Source organism: Chiloscyllium punctatum, chromosome 10 (genome assembly GCF_047496795.1).
Source record: "Chiloscyllium punctatum isolate Juve2018m chromosome 10, sChiPun1.3, whole genome shotgun sequence".
Lineage (NCBI taxonomy): Eukaryota > Metazoa > Chordata > Chondrichthyes > Orectolobiformes > Hemiscylliidae > Chiloscyllium > Chiloscyllium punctatum.
In genome coordinates, this window is record NC_092748.1 from 45,714,769 (window position 1) to 45,740,491 (window position 25,723).

Genomic DNA, 25,723 nt, shown 5'->3' on the forward strand with positions numbered 1-25,723 from the left:
GGAAACATTTGTTGTTAAATACAATTTTTTTAAAAGTAATTGCTAACATGAGTACTAATAGTGGTCTCTCTGAAAATGGCATTGTTAAGTCTAGTAGAATCTGCTCAGAGACAAACTCAGAATTTAAATAAATTTCAATGATAAAGAGCACACATTCTTATTCTTTCCACCTCCCCACCCAACCCGCACCCCACCCAAACTTTGGTCTCTTAGTTCGGTTGTAGCTAAAGGGAAAGACTGGACCTGCACTGAACTGTCAACAACAGATTCCCAAACCAATAGTTGCTTGATCTGTACTTGTAATTTACCTCCGTTACAGCTCAAGTTCAGGACTTGGGAAAGCATAAAATTATATTTATAATGATTAAACTAAGTGCTTTTCCATGACTTAGTGTGAATTATAAAGTAAAACAAAATTGTTTGCTTATTAAATAAAAGCCTTGAAATTATAGCGTGAGATAGTGATATGAAAACCCAACATCTTCATTTGAATTTTCTTTTCACAATATTTCAACATCAAGCTGATTAAAATTGATACTTTTATGTTTTTTGGTGAAATAGTGAATGGAGGATTTTCAGATCTGTGCTTTCACACTTACTGATTCCACAGCATGGCACAAAGGCCAAAGACATTTTAGGCATCTGTGGACTACTTTACATGCATGAGAGTCAAACACAATGTAAACCCAACTCAGTTCCATTTTATTGGGTTTTAAACAACGCATTAAAACAATTCTGAATGTAATTCACTACTCCTTAGAAATACTACACTGAACACAGGAATCTAATGGCAAAACTGGCTTTGATAATGAACAAAATGTATGAACATGCAACCATGCTTGACACCACACTGAATAAACAAACACTTTTCTCAACATATAATACAATAAAATACTTTCCAATGGTTTCACAAACAGTAGGCATCTGCTTTTGTTCCAGCATTTTGTCAATTACTGAAGTGAAAATCCAAATTGTTTTTGAGATATGTACTTATATAAAATAAAAATAAAATTGACCCTGATCTTCAGAGCATGTAGTTCCCAAGATTAAACAGTATTTGATTCAGGGCTGTACTCTAAAAGTGCATTCTGGTCAGGAGGACTGTCTGAATGATGACAAACAGAACCGTTAGAAAGATTCACTTTAATTCTCAGCATCAGTAGATGGCGCCATGTAGACCGTCAATTTTAAAAATTGCAGTAGTTCCCCTGAATCTGAATGAAAGAAGGAAGATGCAACAAAATGAAGGAAGCTAATGAGAACAATGGAAACTAGCATCACAGTCTTTTTGTATATAGTACACATGCTCCATCAGCAAAACCTCAAAACAACTTACTTCAACATTTTCTGCCCACCTCTGTCACAAAAAGAAAAAAAATGGTTATGCCTTTATGACTGGCGTTAGAATTTGGGGACAGTTTTACTTCAGTGTTGTGCTTTGCACAATTTATGGCGATTCATGAATATTGCATTTTATGAAGTCCTTTAAGTTTAATTATAATCTATTTAAATCTGAACAGCAGCCTCTCAGAGGCAAAACTCTAGTGTTTTGCAAATGTTGCTGTGTGAATCACTAATCCTGTACTTGCATGCAAAATTTTACAATCTTTTCATGCTGCTTAAGAAATTTGAAAGGTTTGTGCTTTTGGGATTGGAGCTTTTAAAAAACATATATTCTTTAACATTTTATAAAATATCTAGTGTAAAATTATATGTTGCTTCAACTTTGAGGAATACATTCCATTTGTATAAATTGGAAAAGGCAGTGTGTTGTACTATTTTCATGTTAAAATAAAGGTTTGGTTTGACAACTGCCTGAAGGTGAAGCTCTCTATCTCATCCTGTTGCTGATATGGATTAAAGTTAAGTCAGCATTATATTCAGAATATATTTTAAAAATTTTTAGATGTGGTCTTATGTCTGGGCACCACACAAATTGATCACAACAACAGGATTTGTATTTAACCATTTTTATCTTTGGAGGGCATATTATCAATACATTTACAAAACAGATTGACCTTAAACATTAAGACAAGGGAGAAAAGATCACTGTGCCTTTCTTGCTGGAGGTTTACAGTGGCAGAGGTGACAGATGTTTTTTTAAAAAAGGGCAATGGATTGTAAAAGAAACAATTCAAGGTCTGATTGTAAAAATATACTGCAAACTGATTAGATACTCCATCATTTGTTCATAAACAGATTCTGGTGCAAAAATGTAGAGGACACAAATAACATGGTGCTTAATAACCCTGTGCGTAATTATTTACAGGAAATTCAAGATGAGTGATCCAAAATATCCACCTTATACAAATAGGATGTTTTTATTCAGTACCACAAAATGTAACTAATCATTAAAATAACCACAGAACTAAAAACATGCTTTGTTCCATTGTAACAACTTGGAATCAAAGATATTTAACTCAGTTTATAGAGATCAGAGGTCGTTCCTCTCTCTTCTGCCAAACACTTTTTTTACTATCGTCTCCATCTCCATCTCCATCTCCATCAGTACTCACTCGCCCCTTCCTGTGTGGAGGGGTTACACTTATTGCATCATCCAGCAAACTTCGGTCACTTTGTTCTTCCTCAACCTCAACTATCTGGTCGCTTCCTATATCCAATACATGTCTGAATGATAGGTCCTCTGGGGTACAGACAGTGGTGCCACTTTCACTGCCACTCAGATCCATGTCTTCAGAGTATAGGTTCTTTGAAGCAGGTGCACTTTTGATGCAAGTCTTCTCCTTTTCAAGTTTCTTGCCGGTGTGGTGCTCATTCATATCAACTCCTGAGTCGAGGCTTGTGTCATTGCTGTGCACTTTTTTCGGTTTTTGAACAATCATGCATGAGTGTCTGATTGGAGGTACTGGCTTACCCTCCAATGACACAAACCATGCTCTGGGATGTGGGGAAGGCTTGCCTTTGGTCAGTTCCAACAGTGTCTGTTCAGATATGCCCTGCAGTTCCGTGGCAAATGGAGCCACTCCCACTGCCTCATTCAATGTGCCAGGAACAGAAACAGATTCCAGGAGGCTGTTGCTGTATCTTCCCCAGTTTGCGGGCAGCACTGACTTAGAATCCATTACCTGTTTTGAATTTATATAATCCTGTTGCCCCTGAAGAATCTGCTGCTGTCTCTGGGATTCAGTCTGTTGTTGGGAGTGCAATGGCATTTTAGGAAGTGTCTGAGTGTAATTGTCCCTGGTTAATGGCTCAGGCAAAGGGCTATAGACGATCTGCTTATTTCTGGGCAAAGTAGCTGACCTGGCAACCTGGTCTGAAGTACAAAAATGACCTTGAGTTTGCATGATAGCCATGGCTGGATTATAAATGGGCAATAGTTTGTTTGAAATATGGGGTAATTGGTACATTTCTTCATTGTTAGCGTGCTGTATTTTATACTGCTCTTCCATCATCTCCTTTCTCCTCGCCAGCATCTTCATATGTTTTATCTGCAATGCATTTTTGGGTACATCCTTAGGACTACTGACTGCTTGCTGAGATACAGTTTCACTATGGAAGTTATCACTTAGTTTTTTCCGAGACCGAACTGTGTAATTGTCAACGTAAATTTTGCAGCTCTCGTTATTCTGCTTCTCTGAAGTCTTATTCACAAGTTTACAAAATTCATTCACTTCTTTTCGAGACAGATCTCTCTTTGGACTACAGGGGACTACCTTGGGCTGTTGAGAAACAAGCTTTTCATCAGATTTTAAGTTTTCTTTGGTGACTGGGAGCAAGTTCATGTGAGTAGTTGATGTGGTCTGGTCCTTCTTTGATGTATCCAGTTTAGGCTTGGTTCTTGGCTTTTTGTGTGGATGACCATACCTTCCCCTGTCAAGAAAGAGAAACCAATTTTAATTATAAATGGCAAATACTTTTAATATAAATACCTGAAAGGGCACTGAATGCAATTCTATAGGGAATTGATATTCAAAAATCATCCGTAGGCTATGAAGACAGGGCTGGGTAATGGGGGTAATTACATTCTGCTTTCTAAGGACAAACTAGCTTGCTGGGCTTAATGGCTTCCTTCGGGTCTAGTTAATTTTGTCAGGATTTGTACTAATAAGTGATTTCAGTAAAACTACATCTTGAGAATCCCTACGCTCTGTGATTTTTAGACAAGAACATAATAGAAAATGAGGACAAACAATTTGTGGTGCTAAAAAAGAGCTATATTTCTAACAGGTTTTCAATTCCAGATTGAAGTAGTAAGTCCCATCAATAAAATCCAGAGGCCTATGTTTCTTTCTTTAAATATTAACTAACAGCTTGCAATTGAAGCTGGAAGGCAACATACTGGTGGCAAACAAAAATTCCCTATTTCACTGACTGAATTTTATGGTCAGAAATGAGGTGACAGTCTTTGATATCGATGTCAAAGAGTTGCCTAAAAAGACACAGTGATCTCTGACATGATGATTTCCCCTTTCCCAATACAGGTTTGAATCTTGCACAGTATCTAGGGGAACACTGGGCATCCAGCAGGGTAATAAGCAAGCAGCCAATCTCAGTGAAATATCCCTACAAACAGCAAAAATCACTGAATACAGTTTCAATTTTATAAAGACCGATTGTGTGCTTTTTGAACAAAATAGAATGTATATGTGAAATGATCAAAAATTATTAAGCGAAACAAATGATTGAGGTGCCTGAGGAAGTAAGGAAGAAGATAAAATATAAAATTCACTAAAAAGTTAAATTGTGGAATTTAACAGGATGGAAAATCTGACATTCAATAAACAAAATCTTACTCTTTATGAGGAAGAAGCGATTTCACAATAATTATTTAATTAAATAAGCCATGCATCCAACACATTGATATGATTTGTTTACTCTAGTGAAGAAGACAGTGCGCACATTTGCAGCTTGTGTGAGCAAGCTTGCTTTTCATTTTTAGCTTACACTACTGACTAACAGCAATGTGAAAATGAATGCCAAATGCGTTGTTTCTTCTTACATGTACACATCCTATCCACCTGTAATCCCTTAGCTAAACTGCCTTGTGGCCCCAGGCTAGAAACTTCAGAGGAATTTGGAGGATGCCTTGGCCCTAGCCAGCATTTGGATTCCTTCCAGCATTTATGAACCAAACGTCCAGCTATGGGCGTCCCAGCTTTGGACCACCTTCATTGCCTTGTGGTCAGACCTGGCAAAAAATCTGCAGCAGTGACAAACCCAAACTAATGTCTAAATATGACAACGTTCTGACAATGTCTGTGACCAAGCTGGTGTTAATCAAAGTTGTTTTCATTCCGTTGAACTCAACCAGAGATTGATTGGGGGTCTGACATTTGGGAAGCCGACAATACTCTGGATAGGACAATCCAATTTTGCTGCACAGCATTATCACAACATTAGTTATAAATGATAAACCCAACTTGACTGTGTATGGAAAAACACAATGTCTCTAACATTAGGAGGGATCACAGTGTCCCCTGATCAGTCAACATGCACCTCAAATCCAGCAGCTCCCAACTGCTGATGTGCTGAACTGCCACGCCTAATCTGCTTTAATGGATGCTTGGAGCCCACAGTTGGAATCCATCTTCCTAGGCAGAAAAAAATAAACAAACAAACAGAAAGAAAGATGCCAATTCTTTGATTGGCTAGCGAGAACATGGCACCATATACAACACATGGCATGCAGCTGGTTAATATCAGTGCAAGTTAACCATGATCCATTTGGCGGATTGATAGACTGACCAATGACTTTCATGACTCAGGATCCTCAAATGAAAATAAATTCTTCACATGTTGGTCTTAAATGGGAGACCCCATTTTTTAAAAATGGCAAAAGTGAGAAAACATCTTTTTCACATCAAGTTTGTTCAGTCTGTTCAGGATTTTCTATGTTGCAAACAAATTTTAAACTTCATCTAAACTTTTAGAAACACCAGTTATACTGCACTTTTTTTTACCAAAAACTAGGCTTAGTGCGAAGAAAAAAAAATCTTAGTTGTGTCACCACTGGGTGCTATATGGTGAATGCTAAATTTAATGGTCCAACATGCAGGCACATGGCTAGAGAATCAGCAGATAGCAAACAAAGAACAGGAATAAAGGGTCAATTTCAGAATGGTAATTAGTGGGGTACCACAGGGATCAGTGATTCGGCCCCAGTTAATCATAACATATATCAATGAATTGGTCGAGGGATTTAAAAGTATTATTTCCAACTGTGAAAACAACACAAGATTAGGAGGAATTAAGAGTGATGATGAGGAAGAGCCTTCAAGGCGATCTAGACAAGAGAGTGGGCAATGCATTGCAGATGTAGTATAATCTGGATAATTGTGAAACTATCTACTTCTGTAGGTAAAGCTGAATGGTGAAATATTACTTAAACAATGATAGATTTGGAGAGAGATGTACAATAGGACTTGGGTCTCTCTGTCATCTACATGCAGCAGGTAGTTGAAAAAGCAATTAAACGTTGGCCTTAAATGCAAGTTGATTTGATTGCACGAGCGAGGATAAAAGCAAAATACTGCAGATGCTGGAAGTCTGAAATGAAAACAGAAATTGTTGGAGAAACTCAGGTCTAGTAGCATCTGTGGAGATAGAACAAAAGAGTTAACGTTTCAAGTCCAGAAAGACTCCACTTTAGAACTCTGAACCCACAGATGCTGACAAACCTGTCAGTTTCTTCAGCACTTTCATTTTTCTGTTTTTATATCTTGATGCAGCCAAAGAAAATCTCAGCTGGAGTATTCTCCTTACCAAAGAAAATATGGGCTTTGCCACAGAAGCAGTTCAGCCAAGGTGCGCAAGGCTGCTTACTTTTGATGACAGGGAGACCCATGTCCCATTGTACATCTCTTTCCAAATCTATCATTGTTTAAATAATATTTCGCCAGTCAGCTCTTCCTACTGAAGAGGATAATTTCACATGTGATAGCAGATTTGGTTTATGAGGAGAGACTGGATCGACTGGATCTGAATCCACTGGAGTTGAGAAGAATGAGAAAGGAATTCTTTGAAACATGTGAAATTCTGACAGGGCTAGACAGACTGGACAGATGATGGCCCCCTGGCTAAAGGGCACTAGAGAAAGGGTTCATTGCCTCATGATACAGGGTAGACAGTTTAGGATTAAGATGAGGAGAAACTTCTTCATCAAGGGACATAACGCTGTAGAATTCTCTACAATGTAAGGCAGAGGGGCCAGGTCTGACGATATTTCAAAAATAAATTAGATTCCTAGACACTAAGTGCACCACAGAACACAGAGGGACAGCAGATATAAGGCACTGGAGTGGCAGAGTTAAACTCAATGGGTTGAATAGCCTAGTCTTGCTCCTACATTCTATGTTTCTAACTCTGGGCCTGATAGTTGATAGGGTCAGAAACAAAGACTCGCCACCTTAACCTGATTACCAATATTGTGAAGATTTTACTGATGAATGGATGATATGTTGGCTCAGTGGTTAGCACTGTTGCCTCACAGCACCAGGGACTTGGGCTCGATTCCAGCCTCGGGTGTGGATTTGTGTGGAGTTTGCATATTCTGCCCATGTCTGTGTAGGTTTCTACCAGATACACTGGTTTCTTCCCACAATCCAAAGATGTGCAGGTGAGGTGCACATTGGTTGTGCTAAATTGCCCATAGTGTCAAGGGATGTGCAGGCTAGGTGGATTAGCCATGGGAAATATAGGAATAGGGTAGGGAGGTGGATCTTGGTGGAATGCTCTTCGGAAAGTCAGTGTGGACTCAATGGGCTGAATGGCCTGCTTCCACACTGTAGGTATTCTATGATTCTGTACTTAACAGAAAATACCTGCTAAACAAAAACAAATTATTGGAATTGAGTGTAGTTGTGTTCCATTTTTAAGTATTCAAAATGAGTCAGATCAGAATTTGTTATTTGCAAGTTTTAGTGGCTTTTCCTTCTGAAATATTAGGCTTTCATTATTAGTTAGACATAGAGCAATTAACAGTAATTGATAATTAATATGATGATCTCTATTTACTTTGGGTGCATGAACTGTATAAATTGTGAGATTATAACCTTTGCATAATTTTCAACCTATTTTTATAAAACCACCCTCAGAATAACATTAATGACTGAAATGGCACTGATATTCATCCATAATTTTAACATTCTGAATTAAAATCTGCAAATAAAATCCTGGGGAAGCATACACCCACATTACATTGTACCAACTCAACATGTAATTGCAAAGTTTGTGCCTTTGATAAGCACTATGGGCAGAGGAAATGAAGAGAAATCCTGAAGAAAAGTGTACTCTCTTTAAATTTTCTGATTTAAATTCTGCTTCCTTTAAAAATGGTCAACGTTGCTGGACTCACAAAATGTCAAGATTGCTAAATGATTCTTTGTCTAGAGCTTCAGACTCCTCCTATCTTGTAAACTGTGAGGAAGACAGCATGGAGCTCCAACAAGGACACTGATAAATTGGAAGAGTGGGCAGATAGATGACAGATGGCATTCAATTCAGAGCAGTGAGAGGTTAGTAAAGTTAATAAAGCTTACAGGGTCCTCAGCTTTATTAATATGAGCAAAGAGTGTAAGAGCAAGGAGGGGATTTGAACTTGTAAAAGACATTTGCGAGACCTTGGAGTACTGTGTGCAGTTTTGGCTGCCACACTATAGAAACAATGTGAATGCATTCTAGAGAGTGCACAGTGATTTACAACAACGGTTCCAAGAATTAGAAACTTCAATTATAAGGATAGATTGAAGAAGCTAAGACTATCCTCTTCGGAGAAAAAAACGTTTAAAGAGGAGATTTAATAGAGGTTTGCAGAATAATGAACGGGGTGGGTACAGTGGAAAGGGAGAAGCTGTTCCTACTTGTAAAATGAAGAAGAACAACACAGCATAGATTTAAAGTGATGGGCAAAAGAAACAAGAAAGCAAGAGATAAAAATTTTCATTCAGTGAAAGTTAGGTATGAAATACACCGCCTGGAAGTGTGGTGAATTCAAGTTCAATTGAGACATTTAAGAGGATATTGAATGATTATTTGGATAAAAATAGTGTATAAGGGTGTTGGGAAAGAGGAGGAGATTGTCATTAGGTAATGCTCATTTGAACAGCCAGTGAAGGTGCAATAGACTGAATGGCTTCCTTCTGTGACATAACGTTTTGTGATTCTGTATGGATATTCCAGTTGAAAGTGAGACAAGTTTTCTGCATCCATTCAGCTTTGAACAAAGGGAAACCTTAAGATGCACCAAGCTAAAATAGATGCTGATGCTTGTGGCTGTGTTTGTTGACACGTCGTACACTGCTTAGATTTGCACATGTACATTGAAACAGGCTCTTCACTCGGCTGAACCTTCCTTCAATAACCCACATGGGCATTGCAGCTTCCGTGGATGACATCATTGATATTTTACATGATGAGATATCAGATCTGGAATTGTGTGTGGGTGTCAGCAGACAGTTTACAGTTTTACAGTTATCTCTTCAATTTACAACAAAAATTCTAACAGAGGAGGTAAAGCTACACTGTTAGCATAATAATCTTCCAATCTCTCAGTTCCAAAAATACCTGTCTGTGTCACATGGCTGAAATCTGAGCTTGTTGACCTGCTAAGTACCCAGCTCTGGAATTCTAAGCCAGTCGCTATCTTAACGTCTCAAGAAAAACAGCTTTTGGCCTTAACAGCTAGAAGGACTGCCTTCCATCTCTCTCTCTCTCAAAAATCACATTGCCAAAAAGAGTCTCAGACACTATCTACCAAACTGGACTGATTTTCAGAGCACAAGAGATTTTGCTGCATCTTTGATTGGCATCCATCTGCATCACAGGAAATAATTGCTACAAGATCAGACAACTGACAGACAGTGAATTGGACATCGGCCTATTGGACTCTCTAAATCACATGAAATAATGCTATTGTCACTGATTTTTTTTAAAAAAGAAAGTCATAATTTCTAACTTCCTCTCTCCCCTTTCTCTTTCTTTCTACCTTATATGATTTTTTTGTGTGAATAAAGTAGCAAAGGCATTGTTCTGGTGCACTGTGTTTTTTTATTAATAAATCTTACCTTTAATTTAATCTTAGATACTGAAACTCAAAAGAAACACACAGGGTTTAGGGAACTGTGCCTCTGCCTGTTTCAGTAGGGGTTGGATAAAAAGGGAAAATCGTGCATAACAATCTCTAGCTTAAGGAGGAAAACCAATAACTTAAATTTGCATCAATCTCCCTTTGTTCATGACATAAGCAAAATCAATACTCAACAGCTGCCCATAACTTGAATATTTTTCAACCTATTGCAAATTGCAAATCACTTAGATGTCTCACTCCAACCAGCTCCTCAGCAAACAGATCAATAGATATGGCAGTCAAAAGGTTCTTCATTTGTGTAAAGGTTTCATGCTTGCACATTTCCAAATAGAAATGTGTAGGTGCCAAAATAGATCTTTAACCAAAAATTATATTTGGCTTTAGCAATAAGTATTTATATTAAAACAGCACCCTGATATAATACAAGATCCCAAAGTACTTGACAGAAGAACTGATAAAATAATATTTGGCATTGAACCACATAAGATTTTAAATCAGAGGGACAAAAACTTGGTTAAAGAGGTAGGTTTTAAGCAGCTTCGTAAAGAAGGGAAGGAATTAGACAGGAGGAGAGATGTAGGAATAGGACTGTAGTGCTTAGATTGCAGGCAACTCAAGATGTAGTGGCAATAATGGTGCAATTAAAATCAGAGTGCACAAGAGGCCAGAATTAAAGTAATGTGGATATGTTTCAAAGTTGTAGGGGTGTAGGAAGTCACTAAGATAAGGAGGGTCAAGCCATAGACAGACTGAAAATAAATATGAGAATTTAAAATCAAAGTGTTGCTTGACCAAGGTATCAATGTCGATCAGAGAGCACAAAAGTGATCAATGAACAGAACTTGGAGAAGCGCAACAGAGATTTGGATGATCTCAAGTTTACTGAAGGCTGAATATGAGATGGCAGTCAAGACTGCATTGACATAAAGGGTTTAACAACATTAAAACAGGATGAAATAACTTTTTTTATAATGCTGTGGGTTGCTTCATTTATCCAAAGCTGTTGATTGTTATATAATGATTTGGATTGCCTCACCTGCTGTGATATAATTTGTCACAGCAATCAGATATTAACTGAGTTTTCAATACAGTTTGTTGGAAATGAATTCTCCTCAGTATGACAAAAGCTTTAAATAAAGTTATTTTTTCAGCTTTGTAGTTACAATGCATCAACAAGATAGGGAAAAGCTTTGCGGAGAGCTGAATATTTAGAAAAACTTTAAATTCAGACAGGGTGACAGAGATATGCAGTTCACTGACTGCATTACTATCATCTCCCATTCAAGAAGATCTGTGGCATTTGAATTATGATCAGTACCTTCAAATCAATGACCACGCCATAATTAATCATTTAGCTACATTCTATTATACGCTAAACATCACAGTATGCAGAAGACAAAGTATGCAAAGGTACAAAATAGCAAATCTCCAGATGCAAAAATACTTATATGTAATATCCAACAGTCTTACCTGCAGTAACAAAACAGCACAGCCACAAATCCTGCAAGAATCACTGCAGTTCCTCCTAATATAGCCACCAGGAGTGATGTATGGTATGTAGTGATATCTTTTGCAATACGACCAATTGTACCTAAATATAAAGCAGCAGGGTTTTAATATCAATCACATGTTTGCAATACTCTGTAACTGGCTAAAAAAATTAATCAGGGTTCTTAGGTTGCAGTGGTAGTGTCCCTACCTCTGAGCCACGAGACTCAGGTTCAAGTCCCATCTGCTCAAGAGTTACGTAATAACATATCTAAACAGATGGATTTTAAATAAATTCAGTCAACACCAAGTGACTATGTGAACTAATGAAGCCCTGTTGTACTCAGCACAGACTTTCTGTACTTCTTAACCTCATACCAACCGTAAACTAGTATGAACTTTATGGTTTCAGACTTTTAAGTAAGTAGATCATGTGATTGTCAAGTTTCTGCAAGTAAATTTAGATGCTAGCGAAGTTTATAGGCTTGATGTAACATAATATTGCATATTATAGTCACAGAATCTACTGCAGAGGAGGAAGCTAATTGGGTCAGTGAACTAACTATCCGTTTAATCCCTTTCCCATTAGCATTTTACACTTGTTTTCGTTTTTAATATTTATCCTCTACCTTTCTGCTTCCACTAGTTTCTAGTTAATGTCCTAACAAAGTTCTGTGCAAAAGGAACCTTCAGTTTCTCCACTTTTCTTGCACTTTCAGTTGCTACCCTTTAGTCATTGACTTGCCAACCTGTGTTAACAGATATCCCAGTTTCTCTCAAAATCCTTTATAATTTCAGAATCTCAATCAGATTCCCTGTTAATCACCACTGATGCATTAAATTTGTTTTTGGTCTCTCTAGTCTCTTCTCAGGACTAAAGCTGTTCTTTCATCATAATTTCAGCAGCTTTTTAGTATAAATGATTAAAGTCATTAGCGATACATTACAGAAACTAAACATTTTCTTGTATTTCAAGCACGTCTGATTTTAATTGCTCCACCGCTTGTATGCACACCTTTGACAGCATGGGTCCAAAACATCCACATTGCTCTTTGCCTTTACATCACTCTGAACTTATATTAGCTGTCCTAACATAGTCTCATGTGCCTTGGTACAAAATAGTGTTGGATAACTGTGAAATACCATGAAATATATTCTTAAGTTTAACGATGCAATATAAATGAAATAATGGGGGCTACCTTAGTTATGCATCAATTAATTTCATGGAAACACACTAACAAATAATACACAATCATTATTTTCTGAAATTGCTCTCCTTCCTTCCTGCTGTACAATTGTACAGGTTTTTCTTGCTAATTCTATTTGTGTTGGCCATTCACTCTTTCTTTCTCTCTTTCACACACACACAGTACAATTCCCATATGCTTCTCACAACAGGAGATGTTCCCTTCCAATAATCTGCATTGCCTCCACTGATGAAAATTTTGTAGCAAGACTCTCAAAACCTACGATCAGGTAACCCATGCTGCATTGATAGTTCAGAATGGGTGCTAATGTTACATAACCAGTCAGATGATGTCTGTTGAATTCCACTGTGTACAGTAGGACATGCAAGGGCAGCAAAAAAAGGATAAATAAAATGTGCAAGACACACTCAGGATCACACATATGCAGCTGCTATTGCTGATTATATGCTGAGAATGACAGACTTGAAAGATGACTACTTGCCAGCTTTGACAGATTGGAAACTGGGTGTGGCACGTGGAGCTGGAATAGGGTCAGACTCAAAAATAAGGAGGGAAGCAAATTTATGATAATGTAGAGACAGACAATCTGCAGACATATTAATATATTTTAAATTTGATTCAAGTCTTTTTAATCGATAGGAGAAAAATAATTAAAATGATCAAAAGACACTTTAAACAACCTGGCTGATAGTTTCAGTCACATGAACAGGAGTAAACTGGAACAACAGTTATTCAAAATGTAAATATTCCATTCTACTAAGATGACAGATGGCAGGGCAGACAAATATAGAATAGCAATAAAGTCTACTACTGCTATCTGCCAAAGTCGATACCACAGTCCAAATGAAAAGGAAACAAGTAATTTGGCTGACTTTCTTTCATCATTTTCAAGGCAGCTGGTTGAAATGAACCTGAAAGTTTATTTCTGTACATTTATCAAATAGAATTTGGTCTTCTGTTTTACTGACTTTTAAGAAAAGTCTGTAATTATTGCTCGATAGTCTCATTTGAAATTTAAGTAGCTACCTCACTGATTAAAACTTTCATATAGAGGGCAGGATTTTCAAATGTTTGTTGGGTGAGGCCAGTTGCAGGTGGGCAGGCTTTGAAAACAGAACTCCCAGGTGTCATCCAGTCTTCCAATTCCTCAGAAGGAAGCCCAATTTTCAAAGTGGGGGCAACACTGGAAAAGGGCTAGCAATTTGCTGACCTCCAGCTAACTACATATTCAGCTCATCAAAGACCTTGTGTAATGATCTGGAAAGGACCAAATATAATCTTTCAATGTGAAAAGTGAATTCTGTGGTGTGATTTTATGATGCTACTGCTAAACTGAAGTGATTTTTAAAAAGGGTTATTCAGATTAAGGTGCTCAAGCAGGGGCACAAAGTAGGCCCATTCTGCTCAGCAGTGTTAGGTACCTTGTGACTGAACATTTGGCTACTGTATGCACTGTGAGGCTGCTGGGCCATAGCTCGCCTTTCTTTTCAAATCTGTAAGCTTGTTCATGAGTACTGTTTGCCCCATAGCTTAAAGTTTCAGCTCTAGGTTCTGAATTCAAGCAATTCCTGGCACCACTGTGTTTGCTTCTGGCCTAAAATTGGGTCTTTATATATTAAAATAGTGCAGTGTCAACAAAATAAACACAATGCAAACACAAGGCCTGTGAGTGATCTGTCCGTTAAATTGCCAACCTCAGATTACTTACTTTCGTCTGTGTAATAACGTGAATACAGAGAGTATTCAAACAGCTCTTGGATTGGCCCTGGAAGGGGGCCAGAGAAGGTTCACTAGAATGATCCTAGGAATGAAAGGCTTAACATATGAGGAACGTTTGAGGACTCTGGGACTATATTTGATGTAGTTTGGAAGAGGGGGATCTGATTGAAACTTACAGAATACTAAACGGCCTGGACAGAGTGTATGTTGGGAACCGAGGACACAGCCTAACAGTGAAGCGAAGACCCTTTAGAACGGAGATAAGGAGAAACTTATTTAGTCAGAGAGTGATGAATCTGTGGAATTCATTGCCACAGAAGGCTATGTGTGGAGGCCATGTCATTGAGTATATTTAAAACAGAGAATGATTAGTTCTTGATTGCCAAGAGGATCAAAGGTTCAGGACAGAACGTGGGAAAATGAGGTTGAAAAACCTATCAGCCATGAGTGAATGGCGGAGCCGACTCGATTGGCCGAATGGCCTAATCTCTGTTCCTATGTTTTATGATCTTATGGCTGCAGAATCCAAGATCTCCATTGTTAGACACAATTCAAACATTGGTCAGCATATGCTGAACAATCCTGAGTATGATAATATTTACTTGAACAACTAAGTTAATCAGTCAAGTCATTTGTGAGAAGCAACATGAATTCATGTATAGAGATCCATTTCCTACAAACAAACTAATCTTGTTCAAACCTTACACCTTTATTAAATTACCCAGGAGCACAGGGAACAACTGAACAAACATTCTTTCCTATCTGCGAAAATCATAAATGGGTTCTCCTCTATAGTCTATCACAAACCTCCCTTTTCTGGTCAATATACACATTTGGATTCCTAAAGCTTCATGAACTATAGAATTTACCTTATCGACAATCTTGTAAGTTTGGTCCAAGCTCTTTCTTCACCATACCAAAATAGGATGTGTCAAAGCTATCCTGGGGATAATAGCTATCCTGGTCAAATAAGTGCTCATTGTCAACATACAAAATCATGAATGGGTCTAAAGTTGCAACTCTTGGTCTTAAACATTTCCTAATCTACTGCAATTTTCCCAGAAGAGTAAGGCACCTTAAATATTTGAGCGAAAGGTAGAGCTAGAGGTTTCAAACCACTACTATGCAGTAACAACACAGATGCTATTTTCCACCAACAGGATATTGCCATTCAGCCAAAAAGACATCCTGCCAACCACATAAGTTAGCAATCTGGCATATGAGTTTCGATTTCAGTGTGATGTCAGTTATGTAGGCCATATTTTCACTTGCCAAAATAACTGGTGGATCATACAAAAGGCATGGCCTGTTGGCTGTTCACAACAGGCAGACTACTGACCATACTCATCCAACCTATGCTTGAAAACGTCAGAACAGAGCCCAACATTAGAAACGACTCTGTGATTATACAGTACTTATTAAACAATCCCCAAGTGGGCCCAGAAATACACTAACAACTAATTTAAGATTATTAGTCAAGCTTGCAAAATGACTCACTTAGTGCTTGTTACAAACTATTTATATTCATAAACATGACCCAGTTCTTTGTAAACAGAAACAACATGTCCAGCTATTGTGCTTTTTTGAATTAAACAGAAGCAAGAGAGCCAAGTGCTCCCTGGCAGACTGCCCTGTCAGTGACTCAACCAACTGAAATCAACTGGTCTTTTTTGAAATTAAAAAACAGTTTGGGCCATTCCAAACCTTCTCCAGGCAATGTCATGGCCAACTAGTCAGCAGTTTTTCTTCTCCAATAATATAAATTTCTGAGCTTAAAATTTGGCCTCTTGGATTTGTCCTGATGAATGCAACACAAAAAAGATTCAGCAACAAGTTTCCAGCAATATAAAGTGCATATGTAATGTACATGTTTACCTGTGGTTAAAGGTAAGGGTGCAGCTATCCAGTGGCCTAAATGAGGGGCCATGTATGTCCAGACAAGTCGATCACCTTCCTTTTTAACTGTTCCAAGTCCTCTGTTTACCCAGGCACCTTGGATGAAAGAAGAATATCTGTGAGTCAGGCATTCAACTCAAGATCATTAGACTTTAACTATTAACAAAAGAAACATCACTGATGAAAGTAGATGAGAAGAATTTAGATGCCCCAATTAACCGAAGTTCTCTCGATCAGACAACTGTCCTTTAGATAGGAAAACTATACATATCGCTCCATTACTTGAGGAAGTCTAATGGGGAAAACCAACAACTTCATGAATCAGTTATTGAAACATTTGCCATTAGGAAATGACTGGAATCTATATTTGAAGGCCTTGAAAATGTTCAGCTGATCAAAGAGACAACGCATGGATTGGTAAAGGGGGGGGGGGGGGGTCACATGATGAATCTGTTTGCATTTTTGAAGAGCTGTCGAACATAGTGAACAGAGATATGCCAGTGATACGATTTATCTAGACTTCCAGAAGACATTTAATGAAGACAATCAATGATGCTGTGAGCTAAACTTAGGCTAATAGAACTGAAGATAAATTGAAGACATCTGGAGTGCTGTGTACTGTACGAGTCTTGTTATGCAAGGAAGGACACAAATGCACTGGACGTCGTTCAAAGAAGGTTTACAAGACTCATGCATGGAAAGGGCAGTGTACTTTGAGGAAAGGGATGACAGACTATGCTTGTATCCACTGGAGTTTAGAAGTCACAGACAATGACAGAAATATTAAAGATCCTGAAGGGGCTTGACACGACGGATGTGAAGTGGATGCTACTTCTTGTGGGAGAATCCAGATCTAGTGGTCACTATTTAAAAATAAGGATTCATCCATTTAAAGCAGAGATGAACAGTTTTTCTTTCTATCTGAGAAGGTCAACTGTGTTAGGAACTCTCTTCCTCAAAAAGAAGGGGAAGCTGAGACTTTGAATATTTTAAATCAGAGGCAGATTCTTGGAATGCTAAAAGGTATCAGGGATAAATGGAAATCATAGGATTCCTACAGTGTGGAAACAGGCCATTTCGCACAACAAGTTCACACCAACCCTCCGAAGAGTAACCCACCCAGACCCATTCCCCTATCCTATTACTCTACATTTATCCCTAACTAATGCACCAAACCTACACATCCCTGAACACAATGTGCAATTTAGCATGGCCAATTAACCTATCCTGCACATCTTTGGATTGTGGGAGGAAACCGGAGCTCCCATGCAGACATGGAGAGAATGTGAATCGAGATTACAACCAGATCTGCCACGATCTTATTAAATGGTGCAGCAAGCTTGAGGGGCTAAATGAGCTCTTCCTGCTACTAAGCTGGATGTCCGCAAATGTATGAGTGCATTAATCTGGTTAGGGAATTGGCAGATTAGAGATGTGGATAATGGGCAACTATCCAAATTGACAGGGCATAACTACGCTATTCCACAGGATCTAAGGTGCATCTTTATTCATGAACAACTGCTATGAACAGGGTAGATATGATATTATATTATCGATTTTAAAACACAATCTCTCTTTAAATGAAATGAAGCAGCCTTAAAACTTGGCCGCCAGAATTCACCTAGCCTTTTACAAGAGCAATGACATTGAGCTCTTAGAACACTCCAAGTCGATTACAAACATACCTATCCAGATAAATGAAGAACTTTGAAAGTTGATATACACTTCCAAGAGTAAACTGAATATCATGGATGACGGTTTCCCTGGAGGTGTTAACAACTTATCCTAGTTTACCACAACTTGACAATGAAAACCAAACTGATGGTTGGGAACTTAGAAGTCAACTACTTCGACTAATTTAGAGTGGTGCTGGAAAAGCACAGCAGGCCAGGCAGCATCTGAGGAGTAGAAAATCAATGTTTCAGGCAAAAGCCCTTATTCAGGACCTGATGAAGGGCTTTTGCCCGAAACATCGATTTTCCTGCAGCTCAGATGCTGCCTGACCTGCTGTGCTTTTTCAGCACCAGTCTAATCTAGACTCTGATTTCCAGCATCTGCAATCCTCACTTTTGCCTACTTCGACTAACTGACAATGGATGGGATAATGCTCCAGGAAGCAAGGGATGGCAGTGACATAGGAGGAGTCCAGAACCTAGGCTTGAATCCTGCCATAGCAGATGGTGAAATGTGAATTCAATGAAAACCTAATGGCGTCCATTTAACCACTATCCTAAAACAAAATTATTCATCAATGTCCTTTCAGGATGGAAATCTGTCATCTTTACCTGAACTACATACAATTCCAGACCAACAACAATGCTGTTGACTCTTAACTGCTCTCTGAAATGGCCCTAGAAATGCACTCAGATCAGAGGGCAATTCAGGTTGAATTAATGAATTCAGCATCAAAAAAGAGTTTGCAACAGGGAGAGGAAAAGAAAGTAAAGAAGTCAAGGACTGCTGTGCTTAAGCATGTTGCCAACCCAAAGTGCCAAAGAAGCAAAATCAAAAGAGCCTGTACTCTCTTGCAGAATATGTTCTGCTAAGCCATTCAGTATAAGCAACCTCCAAATAATCAACTACAGAAACAACTGCAAATGCTGAATTCTAACTTCAACCCCCTTCAGTGCAGACAAAACAATCTTCAAGCAAATAACAGACTTATAACAACAACTGATCTTAATTTAATCTTTGTTAGTATCTTTTCATCATATCTACTTTTAATCTGAATGTTTGTTTTTTATCTAATAATTTTATCATTATTTACTTTGTACCTTTTAGGGATAGTTGTATAATAACCTTTGTTTAAAACTAAAACTTTGCTGCTGGTTATTGTAAATTGGAATTCCTAAAAAAACTAAAGAAGAATAAAAGAGCTATCGCAGTTCACAGTTCATGGGTCATGCTGCACAGAAGCTTGATGTACTCATTATGCAACAGAGATGATAGTTAATTGTCTAAGTTTTCTGATGACACACAAGTAAGCCATATAGGAAGCAGCATAGACAGAAATTTAACATTTCAAAGCGATATCAACAGAGTAACTGAATGAGAAAGCTGTAACAAATGGATTTCAATGTAAAGTTATCCATGTTGACCTAAGTAGCAGAGTACAGTATACTGTCTAAATGATGAAAGCTAGAATCAGTGGAGGTCAAAGAGACTGGGGACCCAAACAGATGTATCATCAAAATGTCATGAGCTGGTTCAAAGATTAATCAAAAATGTTAATGGAGTACAGGGCTCTAAGTCTGTAAGACTATAATACTGTTATGAAGTTGAAGGTGTGTACTGTACCTTTGAGAGAGAGTGAATGCTGTTCTGCACTGAGAGCTTACAAGAGCAGTCTCAGAGTGTACTGGAGCACCCAGAGGAGACACGTGGAGAATGTGCAAACTCTACAGAGACAGTCACCCGAGGCGGGTATCAAACCTAGGTCCCTGGCACTGTGAGGCAGCAATGCTAACCACTGAGCCTCCATGCTGCCGTGTACTGTTCCTTTAAGAGAGTGAATTTGCACTGAGAGCTTACAAGAGCAGTCTCAGAGTGTACTGGAAAATTGAAAATATGTAACATTTGGCTGTGAAATAGATACCTGAATTGGTAGCTGTTTTGACAATAATTCGAATTTAACCAATCAGATTAAATTATGCTCCAGAATACTAAAACCCAATTGCATTTGAACATATTGTTTTGCCAACATCGAACCAATGAGACAATCCACTGTAGGGGATATAAAAAAGGCAGGCATTTTGAAAATTACATACAGTAACTGCTATTGAGAGAGATCCAAGACACTGAAACACTCTCCATCAGGGGTACTTGTTCATATGAAATATCTTCACAGTAAAAGAAAGATGACGACCCAGGGAGTGCTTCAGCTAGAAGAAGAAAGACACCAAAGATGACAGCTGCTGTATGGTTTTGAAATTAAGTTGATGTAATAATAATAAGTGTTAGCGGCAGATAATAAGCAATTAAGAGAAAGGGGGGCTTAGAGTTGTGAATAATTGCTGTTTAATGTTCACTTTTGGAGTTAAAGAATAAATTGATTTAATTTTCTTTAGATAGTGGAATGTGTGAGTTCCCTGTCACTCATATTTTAACAGATTACAAGGAGAGGTGAGCTTTTCTGGGTGTTTGCTTTAATTAACAGAAGGGCTCACCACCGTGTTGTAACAGTTTGGGGCTCGGGTCCGTGATTTGGACAGGTTTACAAAGAGCTAGTCTGAGATTTGGATAGATTTGAACAGATTTCAGATATGAAAGATCCCAGCAGATTTAAACACTTGCCGATTAATGTCCTCGATCTTTTAAGTAAAACGTAGGAGAGACAATTTGTTTAATTTCAGTTACTTGTGGTTGATTACATTAAAAGTGATGGAAATGGCTCTTAAGATTGCTAATTAGGTTTTGGAGTTTGAAAATGCTTCCCAAATTTGCCAAGAAAGTTTAGAAAGACAGAGGAAAATCATACTTTTAGAATTAGCAAATAGGTTAGAATTGGGTTTAACCAGTGTCAAAAGGAAAGCTGAAATTGTAATGGAGTTGGTCAAGCACTGAGGTGTATCAGAGATACAGACAAGTGCAGTAGAGTTAGAAAAAACGTTATTTGCAATTGAGGCAAATGGAGTTAGAAGATAAAGAAAGGGAAAGAAAAGCCATGACAGAAGAAAGTGAGCGAGCGAGAGGAAAAAGAAAGAGACAGAAGGTTTTTAGCTGAACAAAGATAGAAGAAAGAGAAAGAAGAAAGAGAAAGGGAGAGAGAATTTGAACTTCAGAAGTTGCAAATTCGTCAGGAAAGTCAAGTTAACAGGATAGAAATGAAGAAAGAAGGTAGTGATGTATACACATATGTTAAAACACTGCCACATTTTGATGAGAAAGATGTCAAAGCCTTATTTCATTTGAAAAATTGGCTTGGCAGATGAAGTGGTCAGAGAACTTGTGGGTAGTACTAGCTCAGACTAAGCTGGTAGGCAGAGCTCATGAGGTATATGCAGTGCTGTCAGATGAGGGGGTCAGGAGATTATGCAAATGTCAAAAAGTCGATTTTGAATGCTTATGAATTGGTACCAGAAGTGTATAGACAGCGGTTCAGAAACATAAAGAAGGAAGCAAGTTAGACTTATGTTGAGTTCGAAAGAATTAAACATCGTAATTTCGATAGACAATAGACAATAGGTGCAGGATGCTGCCCTTTGAGCCAGCACCACCATTCATTATGATCATGGCTGATCATCCTGAATCAGTATCCTGTACCTGCCTTATCCCCATAACCCTTGATTCCACTATCCTTAAGGCCTCTATCCAACTCTTTCTTGAAAGTATCCAGAGATTTGGCTTCCACAGCCTTCTGGGGCAAAGCATTCCATACATCCACCACTCTCTCTCGGTGAAGAAGTTTCTCCTCAACTCTGTTCTAAGTGGCCTACCCCTTATTTTTAACCTGCGTCCTCTGGTTCGGGACTCCATCAGCGGAAATATGCTTCCTGTCTCCAGACTGTCCAATCCTTTAATAATCTTATACGCCTCAATCAGATCCCCTCTCAGCCTTCTAAACTCGAGCGTATACAAGCCCAGTCGCTCCAATCTTTCATCTTAAGACAGTCCTGCCATTCCGGGAATTGACCTCGTGAACCTATGCTGCACTCCCTCAATAGCCAGAATGTCTTTCCTCAAATTTGGAGACCAAAACTGCGCACAATATTCCAGGTGTGGTCTCACCAGGGCCCTGTACAGCTGCAGAAGGACCTCTTTGCTTCTATACTCAATTCCTCTTGTTATGAAGGCCAGCATGCCATTAGCTTTCTTCACTGCCTGCTTTACCTGCATACTTGCCTTCATTGACTGGTGTACAAGAACACCTAGATCTCGTTGTACTGTCCCTTTACCTAACTTGACTCCATTTAGGTAATAATCTGCCTTCCTGTTCTTGTCACCAAAGTGGATAACCACACATGTATCCATATTAATCTGCATTTGCCATGCATCCGTCCACTCACCTAGCCTGTCCAGGTCACCGTGTATTCTCCCAACATCCTCCTCACATTTCACCCTGCCACCCAGCTTTGTGTCATCAGCAAATTTGCTAATATTACTTTTAATACCTTCATCTATATCATTAATGTACATTGTAAAAAGCTGCTGTCCCAGTACTGATCCCTGCGGTACACCACTGGTCACTGCCTGCCATTCCGAAAGGGAGCCGTTTATCACTACACTTTGTTCCCTATGAGCCAACAAATTTTCAATCCATGTCAGTATTTTGCCCCTAATAGCATGTGCCCTAATTTTGCTCACTAACCTCCTATGTGGAACTTTATCAAAGGCTTTCTGAAAGTCCAGGTATACTACATCCACTGGATCTCCCTTGTCCATCTTCAGAGTTACATCCTCAAAAAATTCCAGAAGATTAGTCAAGCATGATTTCCCCTTCATAAATCCATGCTGACTCTGACCTATCCTGTTACTGCTGTCCAGATGTGTCGTAATTTTGTCCTTTATAATTGACTCCAGCATTCTTCCCACCACTGAGGTCAGACTAACTGGTCTATAATGCTCTGTTTTCTCTCTCTTTCCTTTCTTAAAAAGTGGGACAACATTAGCCACCCTCCAATCCGTAGGAACTGATCCTGAATCTATAGAACATTGGAAAATGATTACCAATGCATCCATGATTTCTAGAGTCACCTCCTTCAGTACCCTGGGATGTAGACCATCAGGTCCCGGGGACTTATCAGCTTTCAGACCTAACAGTCTCTCCAACACCATTTCCTGCCTAATATAAATTCCCTTCAGTTCAGGTCCTTCAGCCACGGTTACATCTGGGACATTGCTCGTGTCTTCCCCAGTCAAGACAGATCTAAAGTACCAATTCAACTCATTTGCCATTTCTTTGTTCCCCATAATAAATTCACCCGTTTCGGTCTTCAAGGGCCCAATTTTAGTCTTAACCTTTTTTTTCTTTTCACATACCTAAAAAAGCCTTTACTATCCTCCTTTATATTTTTGGCCAGTTTACCTTCGTACCTTATTTTTTCTTTGTGTATTTCCTTTTTAGTTATCCTCTGTTGTTCTTTAAAAGCTTCCCAGTCCTCTGATTTCCCACTCATCTTTGCTATGTTATACTTCTTCCCTTTGGTCTTTATATGGCCCATAACTTCCATCATCAGCCACGGCCACCCTGCCTCCCCTTAGGATCTTTCTTCCTTTTTGGAACGGACTGATCCTGCAACTTCTGCATTACGTCCAGAAATACCTGCCATTGTTGTTCCACTGCCATCCCTGCTCGGGTATTGCACCATTGAACTTTGGCCAGCCCCTCCCTCATAGCTCCATATTTCCCCTTATTCAACTGAAGTATTGTCACTTCCGATTCTACCCTCTCCCTTTCAAACTGCAGGTTAAAGCTCATTGTACTGTGGTCACTACCTCCTAATGGCTCCTTTACTTCGAGGTCCCTAATCAAATCCGGATAGATGGCTGCAGGTCTTAAAAATATATAAGACCTATGAGGCTCTAAGAGAGATTATTTTGCTGGAGGAATTTAAAAACTCATTTCCAGACATGATAGAAATTCATGTGGATCAACAGAAAGTTCAAGAAGTGAGAAGAGCAGCAGAGATGGCAGATTTATATGCATTAGTGCATAAGGCAAAATTTAGCTTCCAGCAAGAATTTCATCCTGTGAGGGATAGAAATTGAAGGGGAGATCCTACACTACAAAATAAAGAGTAGACCACAATGGTAACAGTTTACCAAGGTGAAAGAAAAGCCCAAGAGGGTGAAAAGGAGGCGAAAGGCCTCACGTGTTTCCACTGTGGTAAGGTGGGACATGTAAAGCCATAGTGTTGGTCATTGAAGAAAGACACTGTGGGAAACGATATGGTAAAAGAGGCTAAGCCACTGGCATTAATGAAAGCAGTAAAGCAAATCCCAAGAAAAATCGAGGAGCTGCAGGAAAGTACACAGCCTTAGGGGCTGAGTATTGAGTTAGTGCCCGATCTCTATAAAGACTTCGCCTTTGTGGGTAAAGTTTGTTCTGGAAGAATGGGGCAGAAGGGAAAGAAGCGATAATTTTGAGAGATATAGGATCTAATCAGTTTCTAATAGTTAGAGATAAACATATTTGCACTCCTTCTGACATGTTTTACCAGAGAGTGGTAATTTGTGGAATAGATGGACAGAAATTTAGCGTTCCCCTACATGAGAACAGGTTGGAATGCCAACTCAAGACTGGGGAAGTAACAGTGGGAGCGATTATCTGATAGAGTGACAATTCCAAGAATAGTTTTTTTCTTGGGAACAATTTAGCAGGATCCAAGGTGGGAATGACACCCCTTGTTGTGGAGAGGCCAAAGAAGAACAGGGAACTGAGGAATTGAAAGAAAAATACCCTGGTATTTTTCTAAACTGTGTAGCAACAAGATCCCACTATCATAAGTCACAGCACGAAAGAGAAAGACGAAGGAGTTGAGGTTCAGTTAGCGGACAGTCTGTTTGATGTACTGATACAAGAAAAACCTGAACAGGCGGCGAGTCAGGCAGAAGCGTTTAGTGCTGAAAGGCAGATGGACTTACAACAGAAAGACAAGACAATAAAAGATATATACTTATATGTAGATGCATACTCAGAAAAGGAATCAGAATGTATTCCTGACGGTTATTATCTTAAAGGTAGAATCCAAAGATGAAAATGGAGACCATAGCAGGTTAGTGCAGAGGAGAAATGGCCAGAAGTGCACCAGATTGTGTTGTCAGGACACAGACAGAAAATGTTATGGGTACTGAATTGAACTGAATTTATTGTCACGTGTACCGAGGCACAGTGAAAAGCTTTTGTCTTGGGAGCAATACAGGCAGATCACAGAGTTAAGTAGCATAGATAAGTAAATAGGTAAACAGCAGCAAAAACAAAAACACAGGTACAAGTGAATGTTAAGAGTTTGAGAGTCCATTCAGTATTCTAACAACAGTAGTGTTTGACAACAATTCGAATTTAACCCATCAGTTTAAATTAAGCTCCAGGATACTAAAACCTAATCTAGTTTGAATTTACTGTTTTGTCAACATCCAATGAGACTATCCAATGTTAGGGATATAAAAAAGGCAGGCATTTTGAAAATCAGACAGAATAACTGCCATCAAGAGAGACCCAAGACATTGAAACACTCTATCAAATGTATCTTTCATATGAAAAATATTCACAGTAAAAAGAAAGAAGACAACCCAGGGAGATCTTCAGCCAGAAGAAAAGATACCAAAGACGACAGCCGCTGTATTGTTTTGAAATTAAGTGATGCAATTTTACTAATTGTTCAGTGCCTCAGTACACGTGACAATAAATTCAATTCAATTCAAT

The 25,723-nt window shown here is 38.7% G+C and overlaps 1 protein-coding gene across 1 annotated transcript in view; it reads right to left on the reverse strand.

Moving 5' to 3' along the window:
* Nucleotides 1-681: 681 nt before the first annotated feature.
* fam171b (family with sequence similarity 171 member B) overlaps nucleotides 682-25,723 on the reverse strand; it is a 77,645-nt gene continuing 52,603 nt past the window's right edge. Inside the window, exons 6-8 of the mRNA XM_072579050.1 lie at nucleotides 16,339-16,455; nucleotides 11,519-11,639; nucleotides 682-3,834 (exon numbers count right to left, since the gene is read on the reverse strand). Of these exons, the coding sequence (XP_072435151.1) occupies nucleotides 2,421-3,834; nucleotides 11,519-11,639; nucleotides 16,339-16,455 (1,652 nt within the window). The 3' untranslated portion in view covers nucleotides 682-2,420. The remainder of the gene's footprint in view (nucleotides 3,835-11,518; nucleotides 11,640-16,338; nucleotides 16,456-25,723) is intronic.